Raw genomic sequence first — 21,929 nt, forward strand, 5'->3', positions numbered from 1 at the left:
TCTGGAGCGGCTGATGAAGTGCGGCCGCCGCTGTGTAGCCGGGTTATATGGAGATCCTACAGAACGAAGAAGAAAAAGAAGGAACCTGCGTAACCAATAGGATATACTTATAACAAGGGGACATCAGGAATATTATACAGAAGGAGACATCGGCGCTCCCCAGATATCAGGTATATTATATAGGGGGAGACATCGGCGCTCCCCAGATATCAGGTATATTATACAGGAGGAGACATCGCCGCTCCCCCGATATCAGGTATATTATACAGGAGGAGACATCGCCGCTCCCCAGATATCAGGTATATTATACAGGAGGAGACATCGCCGCTCCCCAGATATCAGGTATATTATACAGGAGGAGACATCGCCGCTCCCCAGATATCAGGTATATTATACAGGAGGAGACATCGCCGCTCCCCAGATATCAGGTATATTATACAGGAGGAGACATCGCCGCTCCCCCGATATCAGGTATATTATACAGGAGGAGACATCGCCGCTCCCCAGATATCAGGTATATTACACAGAAGGAGACATCGCCGCTCCCCAGATATCAGGTATATTACACAGGAGGGGACATCGCCGCTCCCCAGATATCAGGTATATTACACAGGAGGAGACATCGCCGCTCCCCAGATATCAGGTATATTATACAGGAGGGGACATCGCCGCTCCCCAGATATCAGGTATATTATACAGGAGGGGACATCGCCGCTCCCCAGATATCAGGTATATTATACAGGAGGAGACATCGCCGCTCCCCAGATATCAGGTATATTATACAGGAGGAGACATCGCCGCTCCCCAGATATCAGGTATATTATACAGGAGGAGACATCGCCGCTCCCCAGATATCAGGTATATTATACAGGAGGGGACATCGCCGCTCCCCAGATATCAGGTATATTATACAGGAGGGGACATCGCCGCTCCCCAGATATCGGGTATATTATACAGGAGGAGACATCGCCGCTCCCCAGATATCGGGTATATTATACAGGAGGAGACATCGCCGCTCCCCAGATATCGGGTATATTATACAGGAGGAGACATCGCCGCTCCCCAGATATCGGGTATATTATACAGGAGGAGACATCGCCGCTCCCCAGATATCAGGTATATTATACAGGAGGAGACATCGCCGCTCCCCAGATATCAGGTATATTATACAGGGGGAGACATCGCCGCTCCCCAGATATCAGGTATATTATACAGGAGGAGACATCGCCGCTCCCCAGATATCAGGTATATTATACAGGGGGAGACATCGCCGCTCCCCAGATATCAGGTATATTATACAGGAGGAGACATCGCCGCTCCCCAGATATCAGGTATATTACACAGGAGGAGACATCGCCGCTCCCCAGATATCGGGTATATTACACAGGAGGAGACATCGCCGCTCCCCCGATATCAGGTATATTATACAGGAGGAGACATCGCCGCTCCCCAGATATCGGGTATATTATACAGGAGGAGACATCGCCGCTCCCCAGATATCGGGTATATTATACAGGAGGAGACATCGCCGCTCCCCAGATATCGGGTATATTATACAGGAGGAGACATCGCCGCTCCCCAGATATCAGGTATATTATACAGGAGGAGACATCGCCGCTCCCCAGATATCAGGTATATTATACAGGGGGAGACATCGCCGCTCCCCAGATATCAGGTATATTATACAGGAGGAGACATCGCCGCTCTCCAGATATCAGGTATATTATACAGGAGGAGACATCGCCGCTCCCCAGATATCAGGTATATTATACAGGGGGAGACATCGCCGCTCCCCAGATATCGGGTATATTATACAGGAGGAGACATCGCCGCTCCCCAGATATCAGGTATATTATACAGGGGGAGACATCGCCGCTCCCCAGATATCAGGTATATTATACAGGAGGAGACATCGCCGCTCTCCAGATATCAGGTATATTATACAGGAGGAGACATCGCCGCTCCCCAGATATCAGGTATATTATACAGGAGGAGACATCGCCGCTCCCCAGATATCGGGTATATTATACAGGAGGAGACATCGCCGCTCCCCAGATATCAGGTATATTATACAGGGGGAGACATCGCCGCTCCCCAGATATCAGGTATATTATACATATACACCATTATAACCACAGGGTAAGTGACTAACACTGGGGCTTGTGATGGGGTGGGATGTCTAGACGACTGGATCAGACACGGTATGTCCCTGGTATGTCGTGGTTAATACCTCAAGGAACGACAACTGGTGACAGGGCTATGGAAGCCAAAAGATAGAATATATAAGCAGTTTCCAGAGCAGCACGAAGATTACCAATATGATCAGCAAACCTGAACCACTGAGCAAAGACAAAGATGGCCTGATGATGAATCACATGTGAATGGCGGACTGTGAGCATCATCTGTGAGGAGCAGGAACGGCACCAGAATGCTCTGCTGGCGGAGGCAGCGTGCCGCTCTGCTGGCGGAGGCAGCGTGCCGCTCTGCTGGCGGAGGCAGCGTGCCGCTCTGCTGGCGGAGGCAGCGTGCCGCTCTGCTGGCGGAGGCAGCGTGCCGCTCTGCTGGCGGAGGCAGCGTGCCGCTCTGCTGGCGGAGGCAGCGTGCCGCTCTGCTGGCGGAGGCAGCGTGCCGCTCTGCTGGCGGAGGCAGCGTGCCGCTCTGCTGGCGGAGGCAGCGTGCCGCTCTGCTGGCGGAGGCAGCGTGCCGCTCTGCTGGCGGAGGCAGCGTGCCGCTCTCCTGGCGGAGGCAGCGTGCCGCTCTCCTGGCGGAGGCAGCGTGCCGCTCTCCTGGCGGAGGCAGCGTGCCGCTCTCCTGGCGGAGGCAGCGTGCCGCTCTCCTGGCGGAGGCAGCGTGCCGCTCTCCTGGCGGAGGCAGCGTGCCGCTCTCCTGGCGGAGGCAGCGTGCCGCTCTACTGGCGGAGGCAGCGTGCCGCTCTACTGGCGGAGGCAGCGTGCCGCTCTACTGGCGGAGGCAGCGTGCCGCTCTACTGGCGGAGGCAGCGTGCCGCTCTACTGGCAGGAGGCAGTGTGCCGCTGCATGCAATGCTTTCCTGGAAACCGTTGATCTGGCATTCAGGTTTAGACCAAGTAACCCCTTCATGGCTGCACTCCTTTATGAAGCAGTGCCTTTTTTCGGCAGAATAATGCTCTCTGATTGCTGCAAAAATTGGATCTGCTGCTAAATTCTTAGTGCCAAGTTCCACAGCACATCTTTTATTATTATTATTATTATTATTTATTTATATAGCACCATTGATTCCATGGATGAGAAGGGGTTACATACAAGTTACAAATATCACATACAGTAAACAAACTAACAATGACAGACTGGTACAGAGGGGCGAGGACCCTGCCCTTGCGGGCTTACATTCTACAGGATTATGGGGAAGGAGACAGTAGGTTGAGGGTTGCAGGAGCTCCAGTGTTGGTGAGGCGGTAGCTCCGGTGTTGGTGAGGCGGTAGCTTCGATAGGGATGATGATCTTCAGAGGTTTTGCGGAGCTCAAACCTTCATGAGATAGATCTATTTTTTTGCAGGATGAGAAGGACAATGGCCGCCTGGTGAGTGCCGGCCAGGTACCTGGAAATCTCACTGGACACATTAGGCCGGCCTGGCTTCACAAATGCAGGAAGCTGTGGGGCCGATGAGCGATCTCACCGTGCCCCATCGCACGCTCCATCCTGACATAAAACACGAATATCATCTCCAGGCTTCCCGAATCACAACAATGGAATTTTTATGAGATCAGGGCTGTTTAATTTGGCACAAAAACCTGCTCCCTGTGTATATAGAAGAATCTACACCGAGCGTGAACAATGGCGGATTGTGAAGGACGCACCAGCCACAGATTTACCGCCCCATCTGTTGTCTTTAGTGGTGAATTAAGGTGCAAGGGATTCATCTGCCCTGGGGAACGGGAAGACGCCAATACGACCGATACGACGGAGCAAACAACTAAAACCAATGGAGGGTGGATTCTCCAGCCAACCAGCACGACTTTACATGCTACGTCCCACCCCTGTGTACCCTCTATATACATATACAAGACAAGTGTGCAGCCCACCCAGCGTGCAACCGGCCCAGCAGCGTGCAGCCGGCCCAGCAGCGTGCAGCCGGCCCAGCAGCGTGCAGCCGGCCCAGCAGCGTGCAGCCGGCCCAGCAGCGTGCAGCCGGCCCAGCAGCGTAAAGCCGGCCCAGATAACGAAAGGCGGCCCAGAAGCGAAAGCCGGCCCAGCAGCGAAAGCCGGCCAAGCAGCGAAAGCTGGCCCAGCAGCGAAAGCCGGCCCAGCAGCGAAAGCTGGCCCAGCAGCGTAAAGCCGGCCCAGCAGCGTAAAGCTGGCCCAGCAGCGTAAAGCTGGCCCAGCAGCGTAAAGCCGGCCCAGCAGCGTAAAGCCGGCCCTGCATGCATCTCGCCCAGCATGAATCCTGCCTAGTGTGCAGCCGGCCCGGCATGCATTCCGCTTAGCATGCGGCCTGTCCAGTATGCGGCCCGCCAAATGTGCAGCCCGCCAAGCAATCACTTTTATTAGAGGTTCACCATGTAATAAACTGGCCGAGTGTAAGATTGTAACCGTCGCTGATGAGCGGAGCATCTATAACACATGACGTATCTGACATCATCCACACCAACCCATAAACACTAGTGTTCTGGAACAAGTGAATACAAAGACGGCAGATTGTAGAAATCTGGCGGTGGACGGATATTATTTCATGATAATAGAGCAGAGGACGCTCCATGGGCTCCTTTGTTCATGAGAGGAGTCTTGTCTTACAAATTAATGCTTCACGGAGCAGTCACCTGACCCCAACAAAGGAAGAGGTGGGGGGCACCTGATGGAGGAAGCGCAACAATCAATCATCCGCTAGAGGAATGTTCCTGGTGCGGCAGATAATAACAATCTGCCCTGCCCCATCACCTCAGATCCAGACAGGCGGAATAATTCCCTGTAACTTAAAGGGAATCTGTCAGCAGGTTTTTGTTACCGCATCTTAAAGCAGCATAATAATGGGGCAGATACCCCGATTCCAGCGATGTATCACTTACTGGGCTGCTTACTGCAGTTTTCATAAAAAGTTTTTTTCTGCTGTAGAACCTTACAATTCTCTGAATGCTGAGCTTTGTATGACCCCCTCCCATACCATCGATTGGCAGCTTTATGTGCACACTGTGCATAGGCAGAAAACTGCCAATCAGTGGTAGGGGCGGGGTTGGACTACATGGCAGCAGGTTTACTAGTCCTCTAGTGATAATCTCCTGCTGATAAAATAGTGATTTTATAAACACAACAGCAGGCAGCCCAGTGAGTGACATTGCTGGAATCAGTGTCTCTGTCTTTACATTATGCTGCTCTCATATTAAGTGGCAAAAACTTGGTGACAGATTTCTTTCACAGACAGAGGAGGAGGGTCTTACACCAACAGTCAAAAACTCTCTCCCTGCTGGTGATTGCAGGGACGCAGCAGACACGGGCTCTGGTCGGATAAGGCTGACATGATGTGTTCTGCAATAACATTGCTGCAAATTCACAATTCATTGCATCAATAACTGTTCGGATATAATGCAAGACTGAACCTGGCTATCAGCCAAGACCACAGAGCAAAACAAGAGTAACCGCACGGATGGGGCCACAAGAGTCTAAGGGGCTGGGTGCAGGATAAATCATACGCTGATTCACAACAAAGGTGTGAGGACTCAGAGAGGGGAAAACCAGAAGAGTAGCAAGATGAACAACGAGACGCCAACAGTCGAGGGTGGACAGGACCACGAGACGCCAACAGTCGAGGGTGGACAGGATCACGAGACGCCAACAGTCGAGGGTGGACAGGATCACGAGACGCCAACAGTCGAGGGTGGACAGGATCACGAGACGCCAACAGTCGAGGGTGGACAGGATCACGAGACGCCAACAGTCGAGGGTGGACAGGATCACGAGACGCCAACAGTCGATGGTGGACAGGACCACGAGACGCCAACAGTCGAGGGTGGACAGGACCACGCGACGCCAACAGTCGAGGGTGGACAGGACCACGAGACGCCAACAGTCGAGGGTGGACAGGATCACGAGACGCCAACAGTCGAGGGTGGACAGGACCACAAGACGCCGCCAGTCAAGGGTGGACAGGACCACGAGACGCCAACAGTCGAGGGTGGACAGGATCACGAGACGCCAACAGTCGAGGGTGGACAGGACCACGAGACGCCAACAGTCGAGGGTCGACAGGACCACGAGACGCCAACAGTCGAGGGTCGACAGGACCACGAGACGCCAACAGTCGAGGGTGGACAGGATCACGAGACGCCAACAGTCGAGGGTGGACAGGATCACGAGACGCCAACAGTCGAGGGTGGACAGGATCACGAGACGCCAACAGTCGAGGGTGGACAGGATCACGAGACGCCAACAGTCGAGGGTGGACAGGATCACGAGACGCCAACAGTCGAGGGTGGACAGGATCACGAGACGCCAACAGTCGAGGGTGGACAGGATCACGAGACGCCAACAGTCGAGGGTGGACAGGATCACGAGACGCCAACAGTCGAGGGTGGACAGGACCACGAGACGCTGCCAGTCAAGGGTGGACAGGATCACGAGACGCTGCCAGTCAAGGGTGGACAGGATCACGAGATGCCACCAGTCGAGGGTGGACAGGACCACGAGACGCTGCCAGTTGAAGATGGACTGGAGGAGGAGATGCCACCACTTGAGGGTAGACTGGAGCATGAGACGCCACCATACGACGGTAGAATTTTAGCACAAGACTGGATAGTTGGGGAGGAGGAACAGGACCAGGAGATGGTGACAATGGCTGACCGGGACAGAACAAGACTGACACTCGAGAGTATACAGGACAAGGACATGCTGACATTTTGGTGGGACAGGACAATAATCCCATAACACATTGTATCAGAATATACTGGAGGTTCCATTAATACAGTTCTGAAGGGGTTAATCGCAGGAGTGTTATTTAGTGTAACCCTGGTATATTTCACAGGTCACTGCAGTATCGGGAATGATTGACATTACTGCAACATTTTTTTCTACCTTAAATAAAGTGAAAGATGCCCCCGAGTCTTACCTCCGTCAGTGCGTGTAACTGCCCTTGGTGGACGCAGACCCCCATAAACCTGCAGGAAGAGATAAAAAGAAGAGTATTAAAGCAGCGATGACACAGAGACCACCGTCACTACACTGTATCCTCCATCACTGTGTTATTCGCTTTCCTTTAATGTTATCGGCAACAGCTACAGACGAGAGATCAGCTGCGTCATATAACTGACAGCTTGTTGCATTGGATGGGATTGTGTGCTCTGATACATTGTAACAAATCCTCATAGATGGAACATGTATTCAGACTTGTCAATGCACCAATTTTTAATGATCCGTGTCCATTTTTGCAAGTCAGTGTTGGTCGACCTTTGTTTATTGGAGCAGCAGCTACAGAAAGAAAATGAATAAATATATTCTCCCTGCAGCCGCTCGCTTCCAGTCATCAGGATGGTGCAGGGAGTGATTACAGTCACTGCTAATTATACTGTAATAGTGAGCGGTGACTGTAACCGCTCCCTCTACCGCCGATGACAGGAAGCGAGCGGTTGCAGGGAGGATATATTTATTCATTTTCTCCCTGTAGCTGCTGGTCCAGTAAGGCAGCTAGTCAAGATGTAAATGCTTTTTACCTGCATATCACCCCCTATATCTGCAGGTAAATAGCGTTTTTGGATGCAACAGGTTCCTTGTAAAACTGGTGAAGACATTAAAGTATATTAGAAAATTACTAAACTTTTCAATTTTTATTATTATTCATGTGCTACATCAACCACAGTCTGAAAGTCACACAATGAACGAGGTCCTAAAGGCCACTGAGAAATGAAGGGTTAAAATTTGATATATGAGGGGTGGTTAAAAGGAGGGAGTCCATCATCTGTATGATCAGGATTTCAGGGAAATCAAACATTTATCTCCAAATGCACTAAACGGAAACCGGATCCTCCGCGCTGCGCCGCTGGACAGCTGCCAATCATTAAAAGGGCTGACATTCTAATGTTACGCTCTGCGCAGCGCTCCGTGTCAGATGGCGGGGTCAGGCCCCGATTAACCTAATATCATGACGGGTGACTGAATGTGACCCCCAGAGATTGGGGGATATAGTAAGACTATGCCAGCACCCACAGATCTAAGGAAACGTTAATAAACAGTAGTCATCACAAAGGAGCCGTGGGTGCAAATACGCAGATTTGCCACTCAGGATTGTAGAGGAAACTGGGTGACAGCTATAAAAGTAGCCAATGTGGTTGTCACCCCCAGCATTCCCATACTTTTTACACCCCAGATATATACGATCCTGCGTTTCCAGAAACACGTATGCACTGATGAAGGGAGCTCATCTTAAAGTGTCTGGAGATGAAGCCGTAAATCTACATAATTGCTTTCAGCACTTGTCAATAGACCGATTAATCTGCTGCCGCATCCAATATTACGGTCAATAAACCCTTCTCATCGGATGGAGAACCATCACCCTGTATATCCAGTAATGGCCAATCTGCCGACCGTGGACGCTGCACAATTACCGTTTACACTCCGAGGATCCATTTGCAGTTTTAATGTTACTTTGAGTGAACATGGAAACAACCGTGTAACAGTATCGAGCTTTGATGAGAATTATTATTTTTTGGCATAAAACCACCACCGGAGCAGGAGCCGCTGTTCGATCTCTGGAGTATGAGCTCACTCGGCAAACATTTTACTTGCTAAAAATACCTCGTAAAAAAGCCGCACGGCGAAACTGCAACACAAGCCGGAGAGAGACTCATCAAATACGAGGAGATCTCGCAGCATAAATAGAAATGGCTGAAAGCTGCCAAAAACTCACGTGACCGAGCCAAAGGGGCAGGACGCCAACACCAATAACCCGTCCTGAGCGGAGTCTTGCAGGGCCAGGAAGGGGTTAACAGAGGCTTCTCTCCGGCGGGCTCACGCCCAGAATCATACCTGTGGCCGGGAAGGGGTTAACAGAGGCTTCTCTCCGGCGGGCTCACGCCCAGAATCATACCTGTGGACACGGCTGGGGAGGGGTTAACAGAGGCTTCTCTCCGGTGGGCTCATGCCCAGAATCATACCTGTGGCTGGGAAGGGGTTAACAGAGGCTTCTCTCCGGCAGGCTTACGCCCAGAATCATACCTGTGGCCAGGAAGAGGTTAACAGAGGCTTCTTTCCAGCAGGCTCACGCCTAGAATCACACGTGTTGCCAGGAAGGGGTTAACAGAGGCTTCTCTCCAGCAGGCTCACGCCCAGAATCATACCTGTGGCCATGGCCAGGAAGGGGTTAACAGAGGCTTCTCTCCGGCAGGCTCACGCCCAGAATCATACCTGTGGCCGGGAAGGGGTTAACAGAGGCTTCTCTCCAGCGGGCTCACGCCCAGAATCATACCTGTGGACACGGCTGGGGAGGGGTTAACAGAGGCTTCTCTCCGGTGGGCTCAAGCCCAGAATCACACCTGTGGCCAGGAAGGGGTTAACAGAGGCTTCTCTCCGGCAGGCTCACGCCCAGAACCATACCTGTGGCCACAGCCAGGAAGGGGTTAACAGAGGCTTCTTTCCAGCAGGCTCACGCCCAGAATCACACCTGTAGCCAGGAAGGGGTTAACAGAGGCTTCTCTCCAGCGGGCTCACGCCCAGAATCATACCTGTGGCCATGGCCAGGAAGGGGTTAACAGAGGCTTCTCTCCGGCAGACACCCAAAAGAGAAATGGACACTAGAGCTTAAAATTAAACAATTTTATTAAAGAACCATATGAAAAAATAGAAATAATGCAAGTAGAAACCAAGTAAAAAAACGCAATGAAAAAATGAAAAGGCGACACTAGTGCCACACACGGACGTGATGCTGCACTGAAGAGCAAAAACAGTCAATTGTACTAATACCACGAGTATAAATATGCACATGAGTAGCATTCATCAGTCAATAGGGTAATACATAGTGCGTTGTGCAAACAATAGGAACCATACTGATGTATTATAAATGAATGGCCGAACAAGTGGTGACAATAGACAATAAATATATAATAAATGCTCACAGGTAAAGTACTAATGCAGGGAGATACAAAGTATACAGGCGAGTATCAAGTAAAGTGCCTGGTGCAATAATATGTATACTGAAAGGTACCAATAAAGTGCCTAGTGCAAACTTGATGTAGCAGGGTATACCATATAGCTTATGCTTGCCAAGACCATGGGCATGGATCAATCATTAAAGGGAAAGTCCCATATAGTTAAATAGGTGGAACCTAATACAAGCCTGCATACCACTGATAAGAAGGCACGTACAAGGAGTACCAACCTGCAGCCGTGTGTGGAGAGAGGAGCCCCGATGCGCGTTTCGCAGATGCTGCTTCCTCGGGGGGCAAGCATAAGCTATATGGTATACCCTGCTACATCAAGTTTGCACTAGGCACTTTATTGGTACCTTTCAGTATACATATTATTGCACCAGGCACTTTACTTGATACTCTCCTGTATACTTTGTATCTCCCTGCATTAGTACTTTACCTGTGAGCATTTATTATATATTTATTGTCTATTGTTACCACTTGTTCGGCCATTCATTTATAATACATCAGTATGGTTCTTATTGTTTGCACAACGGACTATGTATTACCCTATTGACTGATGTATGCTACTCATGTGCATATTTATACTCGTGGTATTAGTACAATTGACTGTTTTTGCTCTTCAGTGCAGCATCACGTCCGTGTGTGGCACTAGTGTCGCCTTTTCATTTTTTCATTGCATTTTTTTACTTGGTTTCTATTTGCATTATTTGTATTTTTTCATATGGTTCTTTAATAAAATTGTTTAATTTTAAGCTCTAGTGTCCATTTCTCTTTTTTATTATTATTATTATTATTATTATTATACATTTTTATAGCGCCATTTATTCCATGGCGCTTTACATGTGAATACGGGGCAAATATAGACAAATACATTAAACATGAGCAGATAACAAGGCACACGAGTACATAAGGAGGGAGGACCCTGCCCGCGAGGGCTCACAGTCTGCAGGGGGTGGGTGAGGATACACTAGGAGAGGGAAGAGCTGGCTGTGCGGCTGTTCAGTAGGTTGAGGATCACTGCAGGCTGTAGGCTTGTCGGAAGAGATGAGTCTTCAGGTTCTTTTTGAAGGTTTCAATGGTAGGCGCAAGTCTGATGTGTTGGGGTAGAGAGTTCCAGAGTATGGGGGAAGCACGGAAGAAGTCTTGGATGCGGTTATGGGAAGAAGAGATGAGAGGGGAGTAGAGAAGGAGGTCTTGGGAGGATCGGAGGTCGCGTGTAGGTAGGTACCGGGAGACCATGTCACAGATGTCTGGAGGAGACAGGTTGTGGATGGCTTTGTATGTCAGTGTGAGGGTTTTGAACTGGAGTCTCTGGGCGATAGGAAGCCAGTGAAGGGCTTGACACAGGGGAGAGGCTGGGGAATAGCGGGGGGACAGGTGGATTAGTCGGGCAGCAGAGTGTAGGATGGATTGGAGTGGTGCCAGAGTGCTAGAGGGGAGTCCAGAGAGTAGGAGGTTGCAGTAGTCGAGGCGGGAGATAAGGGCATGCACTAGCGTTTTTGCAGTGTTGCGGTCAAGGAAAGCACGGATCCGGGAAATATTTTTGAGTTTGAGACGACAGGAGGAGGCAAGGGCTTGGATATGTGGCTTGAAAGAGAGGGCAGAGTCGAGGATCACCCCGAGACACCGGGCGTGTGGGACTGGGGAAAGTGAGCAGCCATTGACATTGATGGATAGATGTGGTGGAGGGGTAGAGTGAGATGGGGGAAAGATGATGAATTCTGTTTTGTCCATGTTCAGTTGTAGAAAGCGAGCAGAAAAGAAGGCTGAAATGGCAGACAGACAGTGCGGGATTTTGGTAAGCAAGGAGGAGAGGTCAGGTCCGGAGAGGTAGATCTGCGTGTCGTCAGCGTAGAGATGGTACTGCATACCGTGGGATTCTATGAGCTGTCCCAGGCCGAAAGTGTAGATGGAGAAGAGTAGAGGTCCTAGAACAGAGCCTTGAGGAACACCGACTGACAAGGGGCAAAGTGAGGAGGTGGTGTGGGGGAGGGAGACACTGAATGTTCGGTCTGTCAGATATGACGAGATCCAGGAAAGGGCCAAGTCTGTGATGCCAAGGGATGAGAGGATTTGTAGCAAAAGGGAGTGGTCAACAGTGTCAAAGGCAGAAGACAAGTCCAGGAGAAGGAGGACAGAGTAGTGTCGCTTGCTCCTGGCAGTTAGTAGGTCATTGGTGACTTTAGTTAGGGCAGTTTCAGTTGAGTGATGGGAACGGAAGCCTGATTGTAACCGATCAAAGAGGGAGCAGGAGGAGAAGTGGGAGGACAGTTCAAGATGGACATGTTGCTCCAGCAATTTGGAGGCATAAGGGAGAAGAGATATTGGGCGATAGCTAGACACAGAGGATGGGTCGAGGGAGGGCTTTTTGAGGATGGGTGTGATCTTGGCATGCTTGAGTGTCTATTATATGTATTATGGCGGAGCATTTACCTCCGGTGCCCTCTTTGTAGGTTTATTATTTCTCCCCGGCGGGCTCACGCCCAGAATCACACATGTGGCCACAGCTGGGAAGGGGTTAACAGAGGCTTCTCTCCAGCGGACTCACAACCAGAATCATACCTGTGCATATGGCCAGGAAGGGGTTAACAGAGGCTTCTCTCCGGTTGGCTCACGCCCAGAATCACACCTGTGGCCAGGAAGGGGTTAACAGGCTTCTCCCTGGCCGGCTCACGCCCAGAATCACACCTGTGCATATGGCCAGGAAGGGGTTAACAGAGGCTTCTCTCCGGTTGGCTCACGCCCAGAATCACACCTGTGGCCGGGAAGGGGTTAACAGGCTTCTCCCCGGCGGGCTCATGCCCAGAATCATACCTGTGGCTATGGCCGGGAAGGGGTTAACAGAGGCTCCTCCCTGGCGGGCTCACGCCCAGAATCACACCTGTGCATATGGCCAGGAAGGGGTTAACAGAGGTTTCTCCCCGGCGGGCTCATGCCCAGAATCATACCTGTGGCTATGGCCGGGAAGGGGTTAACAGAGGCTTCTCTCCGGTTGGCTCACGCCCAGAATCACACCTGTGGCCGGGAAGGGGTTAACAGGCTTCTCCCCGGCGGGCTCATGCCCAGAATCATACCTGTGGCTATGGCCGGGAAGGGGTTAACAGAGGCTTCTCCCCGGCGGGCTCACGCCCAGACTCACACCTGTGGCCGCAGTTCGCCCGTTACAGTTGCTAAATTGGTTTGCGCCTTTTGTTCGTTTGTACTGAGCCAACAGATTTCCTTGTGTTGTTTATTCTGCTACATCCCAAGAAGATCCAGTTACACCAAGAGAAAGAGAAATGTCTCAAGTGCAAGAGTAGCAGCGCCCCCGACAATGTGCCCCGACAGGTGAACCCCAAAATGGCACCCAAGCTCCTCCATTACTGACGGGCAGCCCAAAAGCCCTCGATTTACAGACAGAACCTTTCCATTATTATTAGGAGCTTGTATTCCGGCTCCTTCCTCACCGGACCTAAACGTTACTGAGAACTTTGTGACCCTTCTCAGATGGGAGATTTCCGGTGAAGGAGAACGGTCGCCTCTCCGATCAGTGTCTGGGGCTGTGCTTGGTGCCGCCGATCATCTATAGATGAAGAAACCGAGCGCCTCCATGGATTTGGGTCTATGACAGTTATTGAAAAGAAGGACGACTATAATACTAGATTGGTCACTGGGATTTATTATGAAAATGTCAGAAATGTATTTTGTACACTGAGCGGTTTGGCGCCCGTTCTCACTGTAACAGATGAAAATAAACAATTGAGATGGGGAAAAAATTCTGTTTTTCCCTCAGTTGCATAATTCTGCATACAGATATATCCTCCTAAGAAAGACAGAACCTCAATTTTACTTTAAGTATTCAGGTTTATTAACCTTTTGGACTGACCAACAGCACTGCTGCAATAATACAACTAATCATCAAAACCACAAATTGCCTAATAATTCTGCACACGGTGTGTGATCGCGAGCAGTCCGGTCTAAAATCACTCTATGTATTGACCAGCAGTCTGTTCTATAACCAGACCACACATTGATCAGTAGTCCAGATTAGCACCTCTACATATACTGACCACACATTGATCAGTAGTCCAGATTAGCACCTCTACATATACTGACCACACATTGATCAGTAGTCCAGATTAGCACCTCTACATATACTGACCACACATTGATCAGTAGTCCAGATTAGCACCTCTACATATACTGACCACACATTGATCAGCAGTCAGTATTAGCACCTCTACATATACTGACCACACATTGATCAGTAGTCCAGATTAGCACCTCCCCATATACTGACCACACATTGATCAGTAGTCAGTATTAGCACCTCTACATATACTGACCACACATTGATCAGTAGTCAGTATTAGCACCTCTACATATACTGACCACACATTGATCAGTAGTCCAGATTAGCACCTCTACATATACTGACCACACATTGATCAGTAGTCCAGATTAGCACCTCTACATATACTGACCACACATTGATCAGTAGTCAGTATTAGCACCTCTACATATACTGACCACACATTGATCAGTAGTCAGTATTAGCACCTCTACATATACTGACCACACATTGATCAGTAGTCCAGATTAGCACCTCCCCATATACTGACCACACATTGATCAGTAGTCAGTATTAGCACCTCCCCATATACTGACCACACATTGATCAGTAGTCAGTATTAGCACCTCTACATATACTGACCACACATTGATCAGCAGTCAGTATTAGCACCTCTACATATACTGACCACACATTGATCAGTAGTCCGGATTATCACATCTACATATACTGACCACACACTGATCAGTAGTCCGGATTAGCACCTCTACATATACTGACCACACATTGATCAGCAGTCAGTATTAGCACCTCCCCATATACTGACCACACATTGATCAGTAGTCCAGATTAGCACCTCTACATATACTGACCACACATTGATCAGTAGTCAGTATTAGCACCTCCCCATATACTGACCACACATTGATCAGTAGTCAGTATTAGCACCTCCCCATATACTGACCACACATTGATCAGTAGTCAGTATTAGCACCTCCCCATATACTGACCACACATTGATCAGTAGTCAGTATTAGCACCTCTACATATACTGACCACACATTGATCAGCAGTCAGTATTAGCACCTCCCCATATACTGACCACACATTGATCAGTAGTCAGTATTAGCACCTCTACATATACTGACCACACATTGATCAGTAGTCAGTATTAGCACCTCTACATATACTGACCACACATTGATCAGCAGTCAGTATTAGCACCTCTACATATACTGACCACACATTGATCAGTAGTCCAGATTAGCACCTCCCCATATACTGACCACACATTGATCAGTAGTCAGTATTAGCACCTCTACATATACTGACCACACATTGATCAGCAGTCAGTATTAGCACCTCTACATATACTGACCACACATTGATCAGCAGTCAGTATTAGCACCTCTACATATACTGACCACACATTGATCAGTAGTCAGTATTAGCACCTCTACATATACTGACCACACATTGATCAGTAGTCCGGATTATCACATCTACATATACTGACCACACATTGATCAGCAGTCAGTATTAGCACCTCTACATATACTGACCACACATTGATCAGCAGTCAGTATTAGCACCTCTACATATACTGACCACACATTGATCAGCAGTCAGTATTAGCACCTCTACATATACTGACCACACATTGATCAGCAGTCAGTATTAGCACCTCTACATATACTGACCACACATTGATCAGTAGTCCAGATTAGCACCTCTACATATACTGACCACACATTGATCAGCAGTCAGTATTAGCACCTCTACATATACTGACCACACATTGATCAGCAGTCAGTATTAGCACCTCTACATATACTGACCACACATTGATCAGTAGTCCAGATTAGCACCTCCCCATATACTGACCACACATTGATCAGTAGTCAGTATTAGCACCTCTACATATACTGACCACACATTGATCAGTAGTCCAGATTAGCACCTCCCCATATACTGACCACACATTGATCAGTAGTCCGGATAAGCACCTCTACATATACTGACCACACATTGATCAGTAGTCCGGATTAGCACCTCTACATATACTGACCACACACTGATCAGTAGTCCGGATTAGCACCTCTACATATACTGACCACACATTGATCAGTAGTCCGGATTATCACATCTACATATACTGACCACACATTGATCAGTAGTCCGGATTAGCACCTCTACATATACTGACCACACATTGATCAGTAGTCCGGATTAGCACCTCTACATATACTGACCACACACTGATCAGTAGTCCGGATTAGCACCTCTACATATACTGACCACACACTGATCAGTAGTCCGGATTAGCACCTCTACATATACTGACCACACATTGATCAGTAGTCCGGATTTGAACCTCTACATATACTGACCACACATTGATCAGTAGTCCGGATTAGCACCTCTACATATACTGACCACACACTGATCAGTAGTCCGGATTAGCACCTCTACATATACTGACCACACATTGATCAGTAGTCCGGATTTGAACCTCTACATATACTGACCACACATTGATCAGTAGTCCGGATTTGAACCTCTACATATACTGACCACACATTGATCAGTAGTCCGGATTAGCACCTCTACATATACTGACCACACATTGATCAGTAGTCCGGATTTGAACCTCTACATATACTGACCACACACTGATCAGTAGTCCGGATTAGCACCTCTACATATACTGACCACACATTGATCAGTAGTCCGGATTTGAACCTCTACATATACTGACCACACATTGATCAGTAGTCCGGATTTGAACCTCTACATATACTGACCACACATTGATCAGTAGTCCGGATTAGCACCTCTACATATACTGACCACACATTGATCAGTAGTCCGGATTTGAACCTCTACATATACTGACCACACATTGATCAGTAGTCCGGATTTGAACCTCTACATATACTGACACAGTTATCAGTAGTCCGGATTAGCACCTCTACATATGCTGACCACACATTAATCAGTAGTCCGGATTAGCACCTCTACATATACAGTCATGGCCAAATGTTTTGAGAATGAGACAAATATTAATTTTTCCAAAGTCTACTGCTTCATTTTTTCTAATGGCACCTTGCGTATACTCCTGAATGTCAGAGTGATCAGCTTAACAGCAATTACTGTACTTGCAAAGTCAATATTTGCCCAGAAAATGAACTTTAACCCCCAAAACACATTTCAACATCATTGCAGTCCTGCCTTAAAAGGAGCAGCTAACATCGTTTTAGTGATTGATCCATGAACACAGGTGTGGGTGTTGATGAGGACAGGGCTGGCGATCAATCAGTGATGATTAAGTAAGAATGACATCACTGGACACTTTAAAAGGAGGCTGGTGCTTGGTATCATTGTTTCTCTTCAGTTAACCATGGTTATCTCTAAAGAAACATGTGCAGCCATCATTGCTCTACACAAAAATGGCCTAACAGGGAAGAGTATCGCAGCTACAAAGATTGCACCTCAGTCAACAATCTATCACATCATCAAGAACTTCAAGGAGAGAGATTCCATTGTTGTCAAAAAGGCTCCATGGCGCCCAAGAAAGACCAGCAAGCGCCAGGACCGTATCTTAAAACTGTTTCAGCTGCGGGATCGGACTACCAGCAGTGCCGAGCTTGCTCAGGAATGGCAGCAGGCTGGTGTGAGTGCTTCTGCACGCACTGTGAGGCGGAGACTCTTTGAGCAAGGCCTGGTTTCAAGGAGGGCAGCAAAGAAGCCACTTCTCTCCAGAAAAAACATCAGGGACCGACTGATATTCTGCAAAAGGTACAGGGAGTGGACTGCTGAGGACTGGGGCAAAGTCATTTTCTCTGATGAATCCCCTTTTCGATAGTTTGGGACATCTGGAAAACAGCTTATTCGGAGAAGAAGAGGTGAGCGCTACCACCAGTCTTGTCTCATGCCAACTGTAAAGAATCCTGAAACCATTTATGTGTGGGGTTGCTTCTCAGCCAAGGGAATCGGCCTAAAACCACAGCCATGAATAAAGAATGGTACCAGAATGTCCTCCAAGAGCAACTTCTCCCAACCGTCCAAGAGCAGTTTGGCGCCCAACAATGTCTTTTCCAGCATGATGGAGCACCTTGCCATAAAGCAAAGGTGATAACTAAATGGTTTATGGAACAAAACAGAGATTTTGGGTCCATGGCCTGGAAACTCCCCAGATCTTAATCCCATTGAGAACTTGTGGTCAATCATCAAGAGACGGGTGGACAAACAAAAACCAACAAATTCTGGCAAAATGCAAGCATTGATTATGCAAGAATGGACGGCTATCAGTCAGGATTTGGTCCAGAAGTTGATTGAGAGCATACCAGGGAGAATTGCAGAGGTCTTGAAGAAGAAGGGTCAACACTGCAAATATTGACTTGCTGCATTAACTTATTCTAACTGTCAATATAACCTATTGGTACTCATAATATGATTGCAATTATATTTCTGTATGTGATATAAACATCAGACAAACACTAATAAAAACCAGAGGGCAGCAGATCATGTGAAAATATAATTTTGGTGTCATTCTCAAAACTTCTGGCCATGACTGTACTGACCACACATTGATCAGTAGTCCGGATTAGCACCTCTACATATACTGACCACACATTGATCAGTAGTCCGGATTAGCACCTCTATGATTGCAGCCTAGACCATCACGATTACAGACTAGCGCTCGGATACAGAACGTTTTGCTTTCTGAGCAGAAATCTTGTATAGAATCTTTTTCCATCTCTGATCTGTAAGTTAGGCTTTTTAAATTCGATTTTTCACAACAGTTGCAGTAAGACCTCGAATAGCGGCTCTCAGGCTCCCGTTCACTTCTAACCCTGGGACATGGGCTTCAATGCTGCACGGCTGGCCATACACTTGTAAATGCCGGTATCCTGCCACCCATCCTATGCAGGGATCATGTGCTGCATTGTGGAAGATGGAGCCTTTACAACAAACACGCTACAAAAGCTATACAAAAAAAAAAAAAAGAAATAAGTTCTAGCACCTACACAATACATCATGGAGCGTCCGCTGAGCTTTTAGGGTTGCAATCTGCTCACACTACGGTAAAGGATCTCATGTGGTCACAGATCCATGGATGCAGCAAGAGGACTAGAGCAGCGATCAGCACAGACCCTGACTGACGGTACCTCAGTATATTGGGGTGCGACAGGCGGTTCATCAGCTGGACTTCCTTCAGCATGTTGGCTCGGTTACTACTCAGTTTGTTCATCTTCAGCGCCATAACTTGGTCGGACGTTCGGTGACGAACCTGCAAAATAAAAAAAACGAAAGGCAAATGAGAAGGACGGAGCTTATAACAGAAGTTAACCGACCCTCTTAACCGACCCCATCAGGCTAACGGCTGTTTTAACATTACCGCTAGATCCAACCTGGCCTTTAAATGTGTACATATTTTACCTAGGAGATGTAAGGTCTGATAAAAGAAAAAGGTTAGGGATTAGTGCTGAGCAAGCGTGCTCGGATATAGTGCCGTCTGAGCATGCTCGGGTGTTACCCGCATATTGCAGCGGCTCCAGTAACACGTTTGCATGATTCGCAACTGTTGGACAACTGCAACACATGCAGGGATTGTCTGTTCCTTAGGCAAAACAGCTTTTATTATTCTCACCTACGGTGCGGTCCAATGGGTGTCTCTGGTCCTGATCCAGCACCTCCGAGCTTCTTGCGATCGCCATCCTCTGGCACTGCTTTGTGTGGATGAAGCGTACTACGTCACCCACAGTGTCCAGCATCGCGCTCCTGCTGAGGGCAGGGTAAAGCAGTGCACATGCACCGGCGCTCTTTGGCCTTTTCCTGCGCATGCGCACTGCAGTACTTTGACAGGAGTGCGATGATGGACACTGTGTGGGTGACGTAGTATGCTACATGCACACGAAGCAGTGCGGGGGATGATGATCGAAAGAAGATTGGAGGTGCAGCGATGCCCATCGGACCGCACCGCCCCGTAGGTGACAATAATAAAAGCTCTGGATTGTGGTCAGATACGCAGTATTCTAGAAAACCTGTAAGCCCTACGTGACGGCAATGTCCTTATCTCACATAGGAAAAACCTGCTGACAGGTTCCCTTTAAATGCTGTTCTCCCTCCACAATGTAAAATAAAGACAACAGAGCACTCCTCTCCTGCACGGGGGCCGTTCCAGCAATGTCAGCGCCTTACCTGATATTGTTATGCAACGTGAGCGCTGCAGTCAATCGGCAGCCTGCAATGGGCTGCAGTTCTCACACTTCAGTTTTGTTTTAGGGAAGTGTGAGCGAAGCCGCCGCTGACCGTTACGCTTTGTGAGTGTTGCAGCCAACGTCATGCAAGCGTCGGGAAACCCAGCGCTAACATCACTGAAACAGTAACAGTGCGGGAGGCGAGTATCTGTTATTTTTATTTTGCACTGGGGAGAACAGGATTGGAGGACCTCATTCATGTTGTAAGTATATTCTGTGCGACGCAGTATACATTTTGCATATTCGATGCTTGTACACATCTGGATGCACCGCGTTTTGCTTCTCTGTAGAGAGAAGTACGACCCGCACGTTATTTGTGTGACCTCTGCGGTCACTTTAAAAGAGATTGCACTTGGCATTCTTGCACAGGAAAGTTACATGGAGTACGAAACATGAATGCGTTTTGCTCCGAGTCCTCACGCTGTGATCTCAGGGCCGCTCATGCCTTTTAAGGATTTCATCTGCCCCAAAATCCTAATGAAACCTGGAGGAGGAATCACAAACAAAAAAAAAAAAAACTACAGTCTTATCAATGAAAGAACACTGCCTGCACCTGGGAGAAAAGTTTACGCCCCACGTGCCGAGGATTGCACAGATGCTTTGTAAATGCACGCATACTAGTCTGTAATAAATTATACCGCCATCTCTTTGGAATTCATCCTTGGGATTTTGTATCGAAATACTAACAACATGCAATTTACTTGTAACCCTTCATATACGTTATATGCTGAAGTTTAGGATTTTAACCTCTCCTGTTCAGAGTTGGCCTTTCCCACTTATACGTTAAGGATTATTTGAAATTATGGAAAAAGAGCACACATAGGGCGATAAAAGTGATAATTTGGAGGACAATACGTGGTAGGTGCACTCACCTTTACAGGTTGTGAAAGGTCACAACCCCCTTGCAGGATATGAAAGGAAACAGTGGTCGCTGCAGACTCCCATGGATACCAATGTCACAAAGAAGGAGGAAGAAGACCGGGTATGTTGTATCCGTGCTGACCACACAACGATGGAAATGTTCTTAAAAGCTTTATTGTGCCGACGCGTTTCGTGGCAATCTGCCACTTCCATGGGTGATTACAGCAGTGGTTTTATACAAAACCTTCATGGTATCACCCATGGAAGTGGCAGATTGCCACGAAACGCGTCGACACAGTAAAGCTTTTAAGAACATTTCCATCGTTGTGTGGTCAGCGTGGATACAAGAAACCCGGTCTTCTTCTTTCTTTGTGATTAAGGATTATTAAACGCTGTTTTTGCTTTTGTGGCAAGAAAAAATTTTAACTGGACTGCAGATGATGTAACGCAAGACAAGTAATTAAATAAAATATATATAGAATAAAAAGCATTAAAATTGCATGAAAAGGAAAAGAAAAAACAACCCAACATCAGTGATGTGGGGTGCTACGGTCACAGCAAAATATGACCGATCTGAGATTTACACAGCTATTTCCATTTTTATAACAACTCTAACTTCAAACTTTTGACCTCCGCCCATAAAT

At 48.2% G+C, this 21,929-nt stretch overlaps 1 protein-coding gene across 1 annotated transcript in view; it reads right to left on the minus strand.

Annotated features, from left to right (window-relative positions):
• Positions 1-21,929, minus strand: part of TESK2 (testis associated actin remodelling kinase 2) — a 52,707-nt gene that overhangs the window by 14,682 nt on the left and 16,096 nt on the right. Inside the window, exons 3-4 of the mRNA XM_069738008.1 lie at positions 19,333-19,454; positions 7,077-7,125 (exon numbers count right to left, since the gene is read on the minus strand). Coding sequence (XP_069594109.1) covers positions 7,077-7,125; positions 19,333-19,454 — 171 coding nt within the window. The remainder of the gene's footprint in view (positions 1-7,076; positions 7,126-19,332; positions 19,455-21,929) is intronic.

Source organism: Ranitomeya imitator, chromosome 8, assembly GCF_032444005.1.
Source record: "Ranitomeya imitator isolate aRanImi1 chromosome 8, aRanImi1.pri, whole genome shotgun sequence".
NCBI classification, from domain to species: domain Eukaryota; kingdom Metazoa; phylum Chordata; class Amphibia; order Anura; family Dendrobatidae; genus Ranitomeya; species Ranitomeya imitator.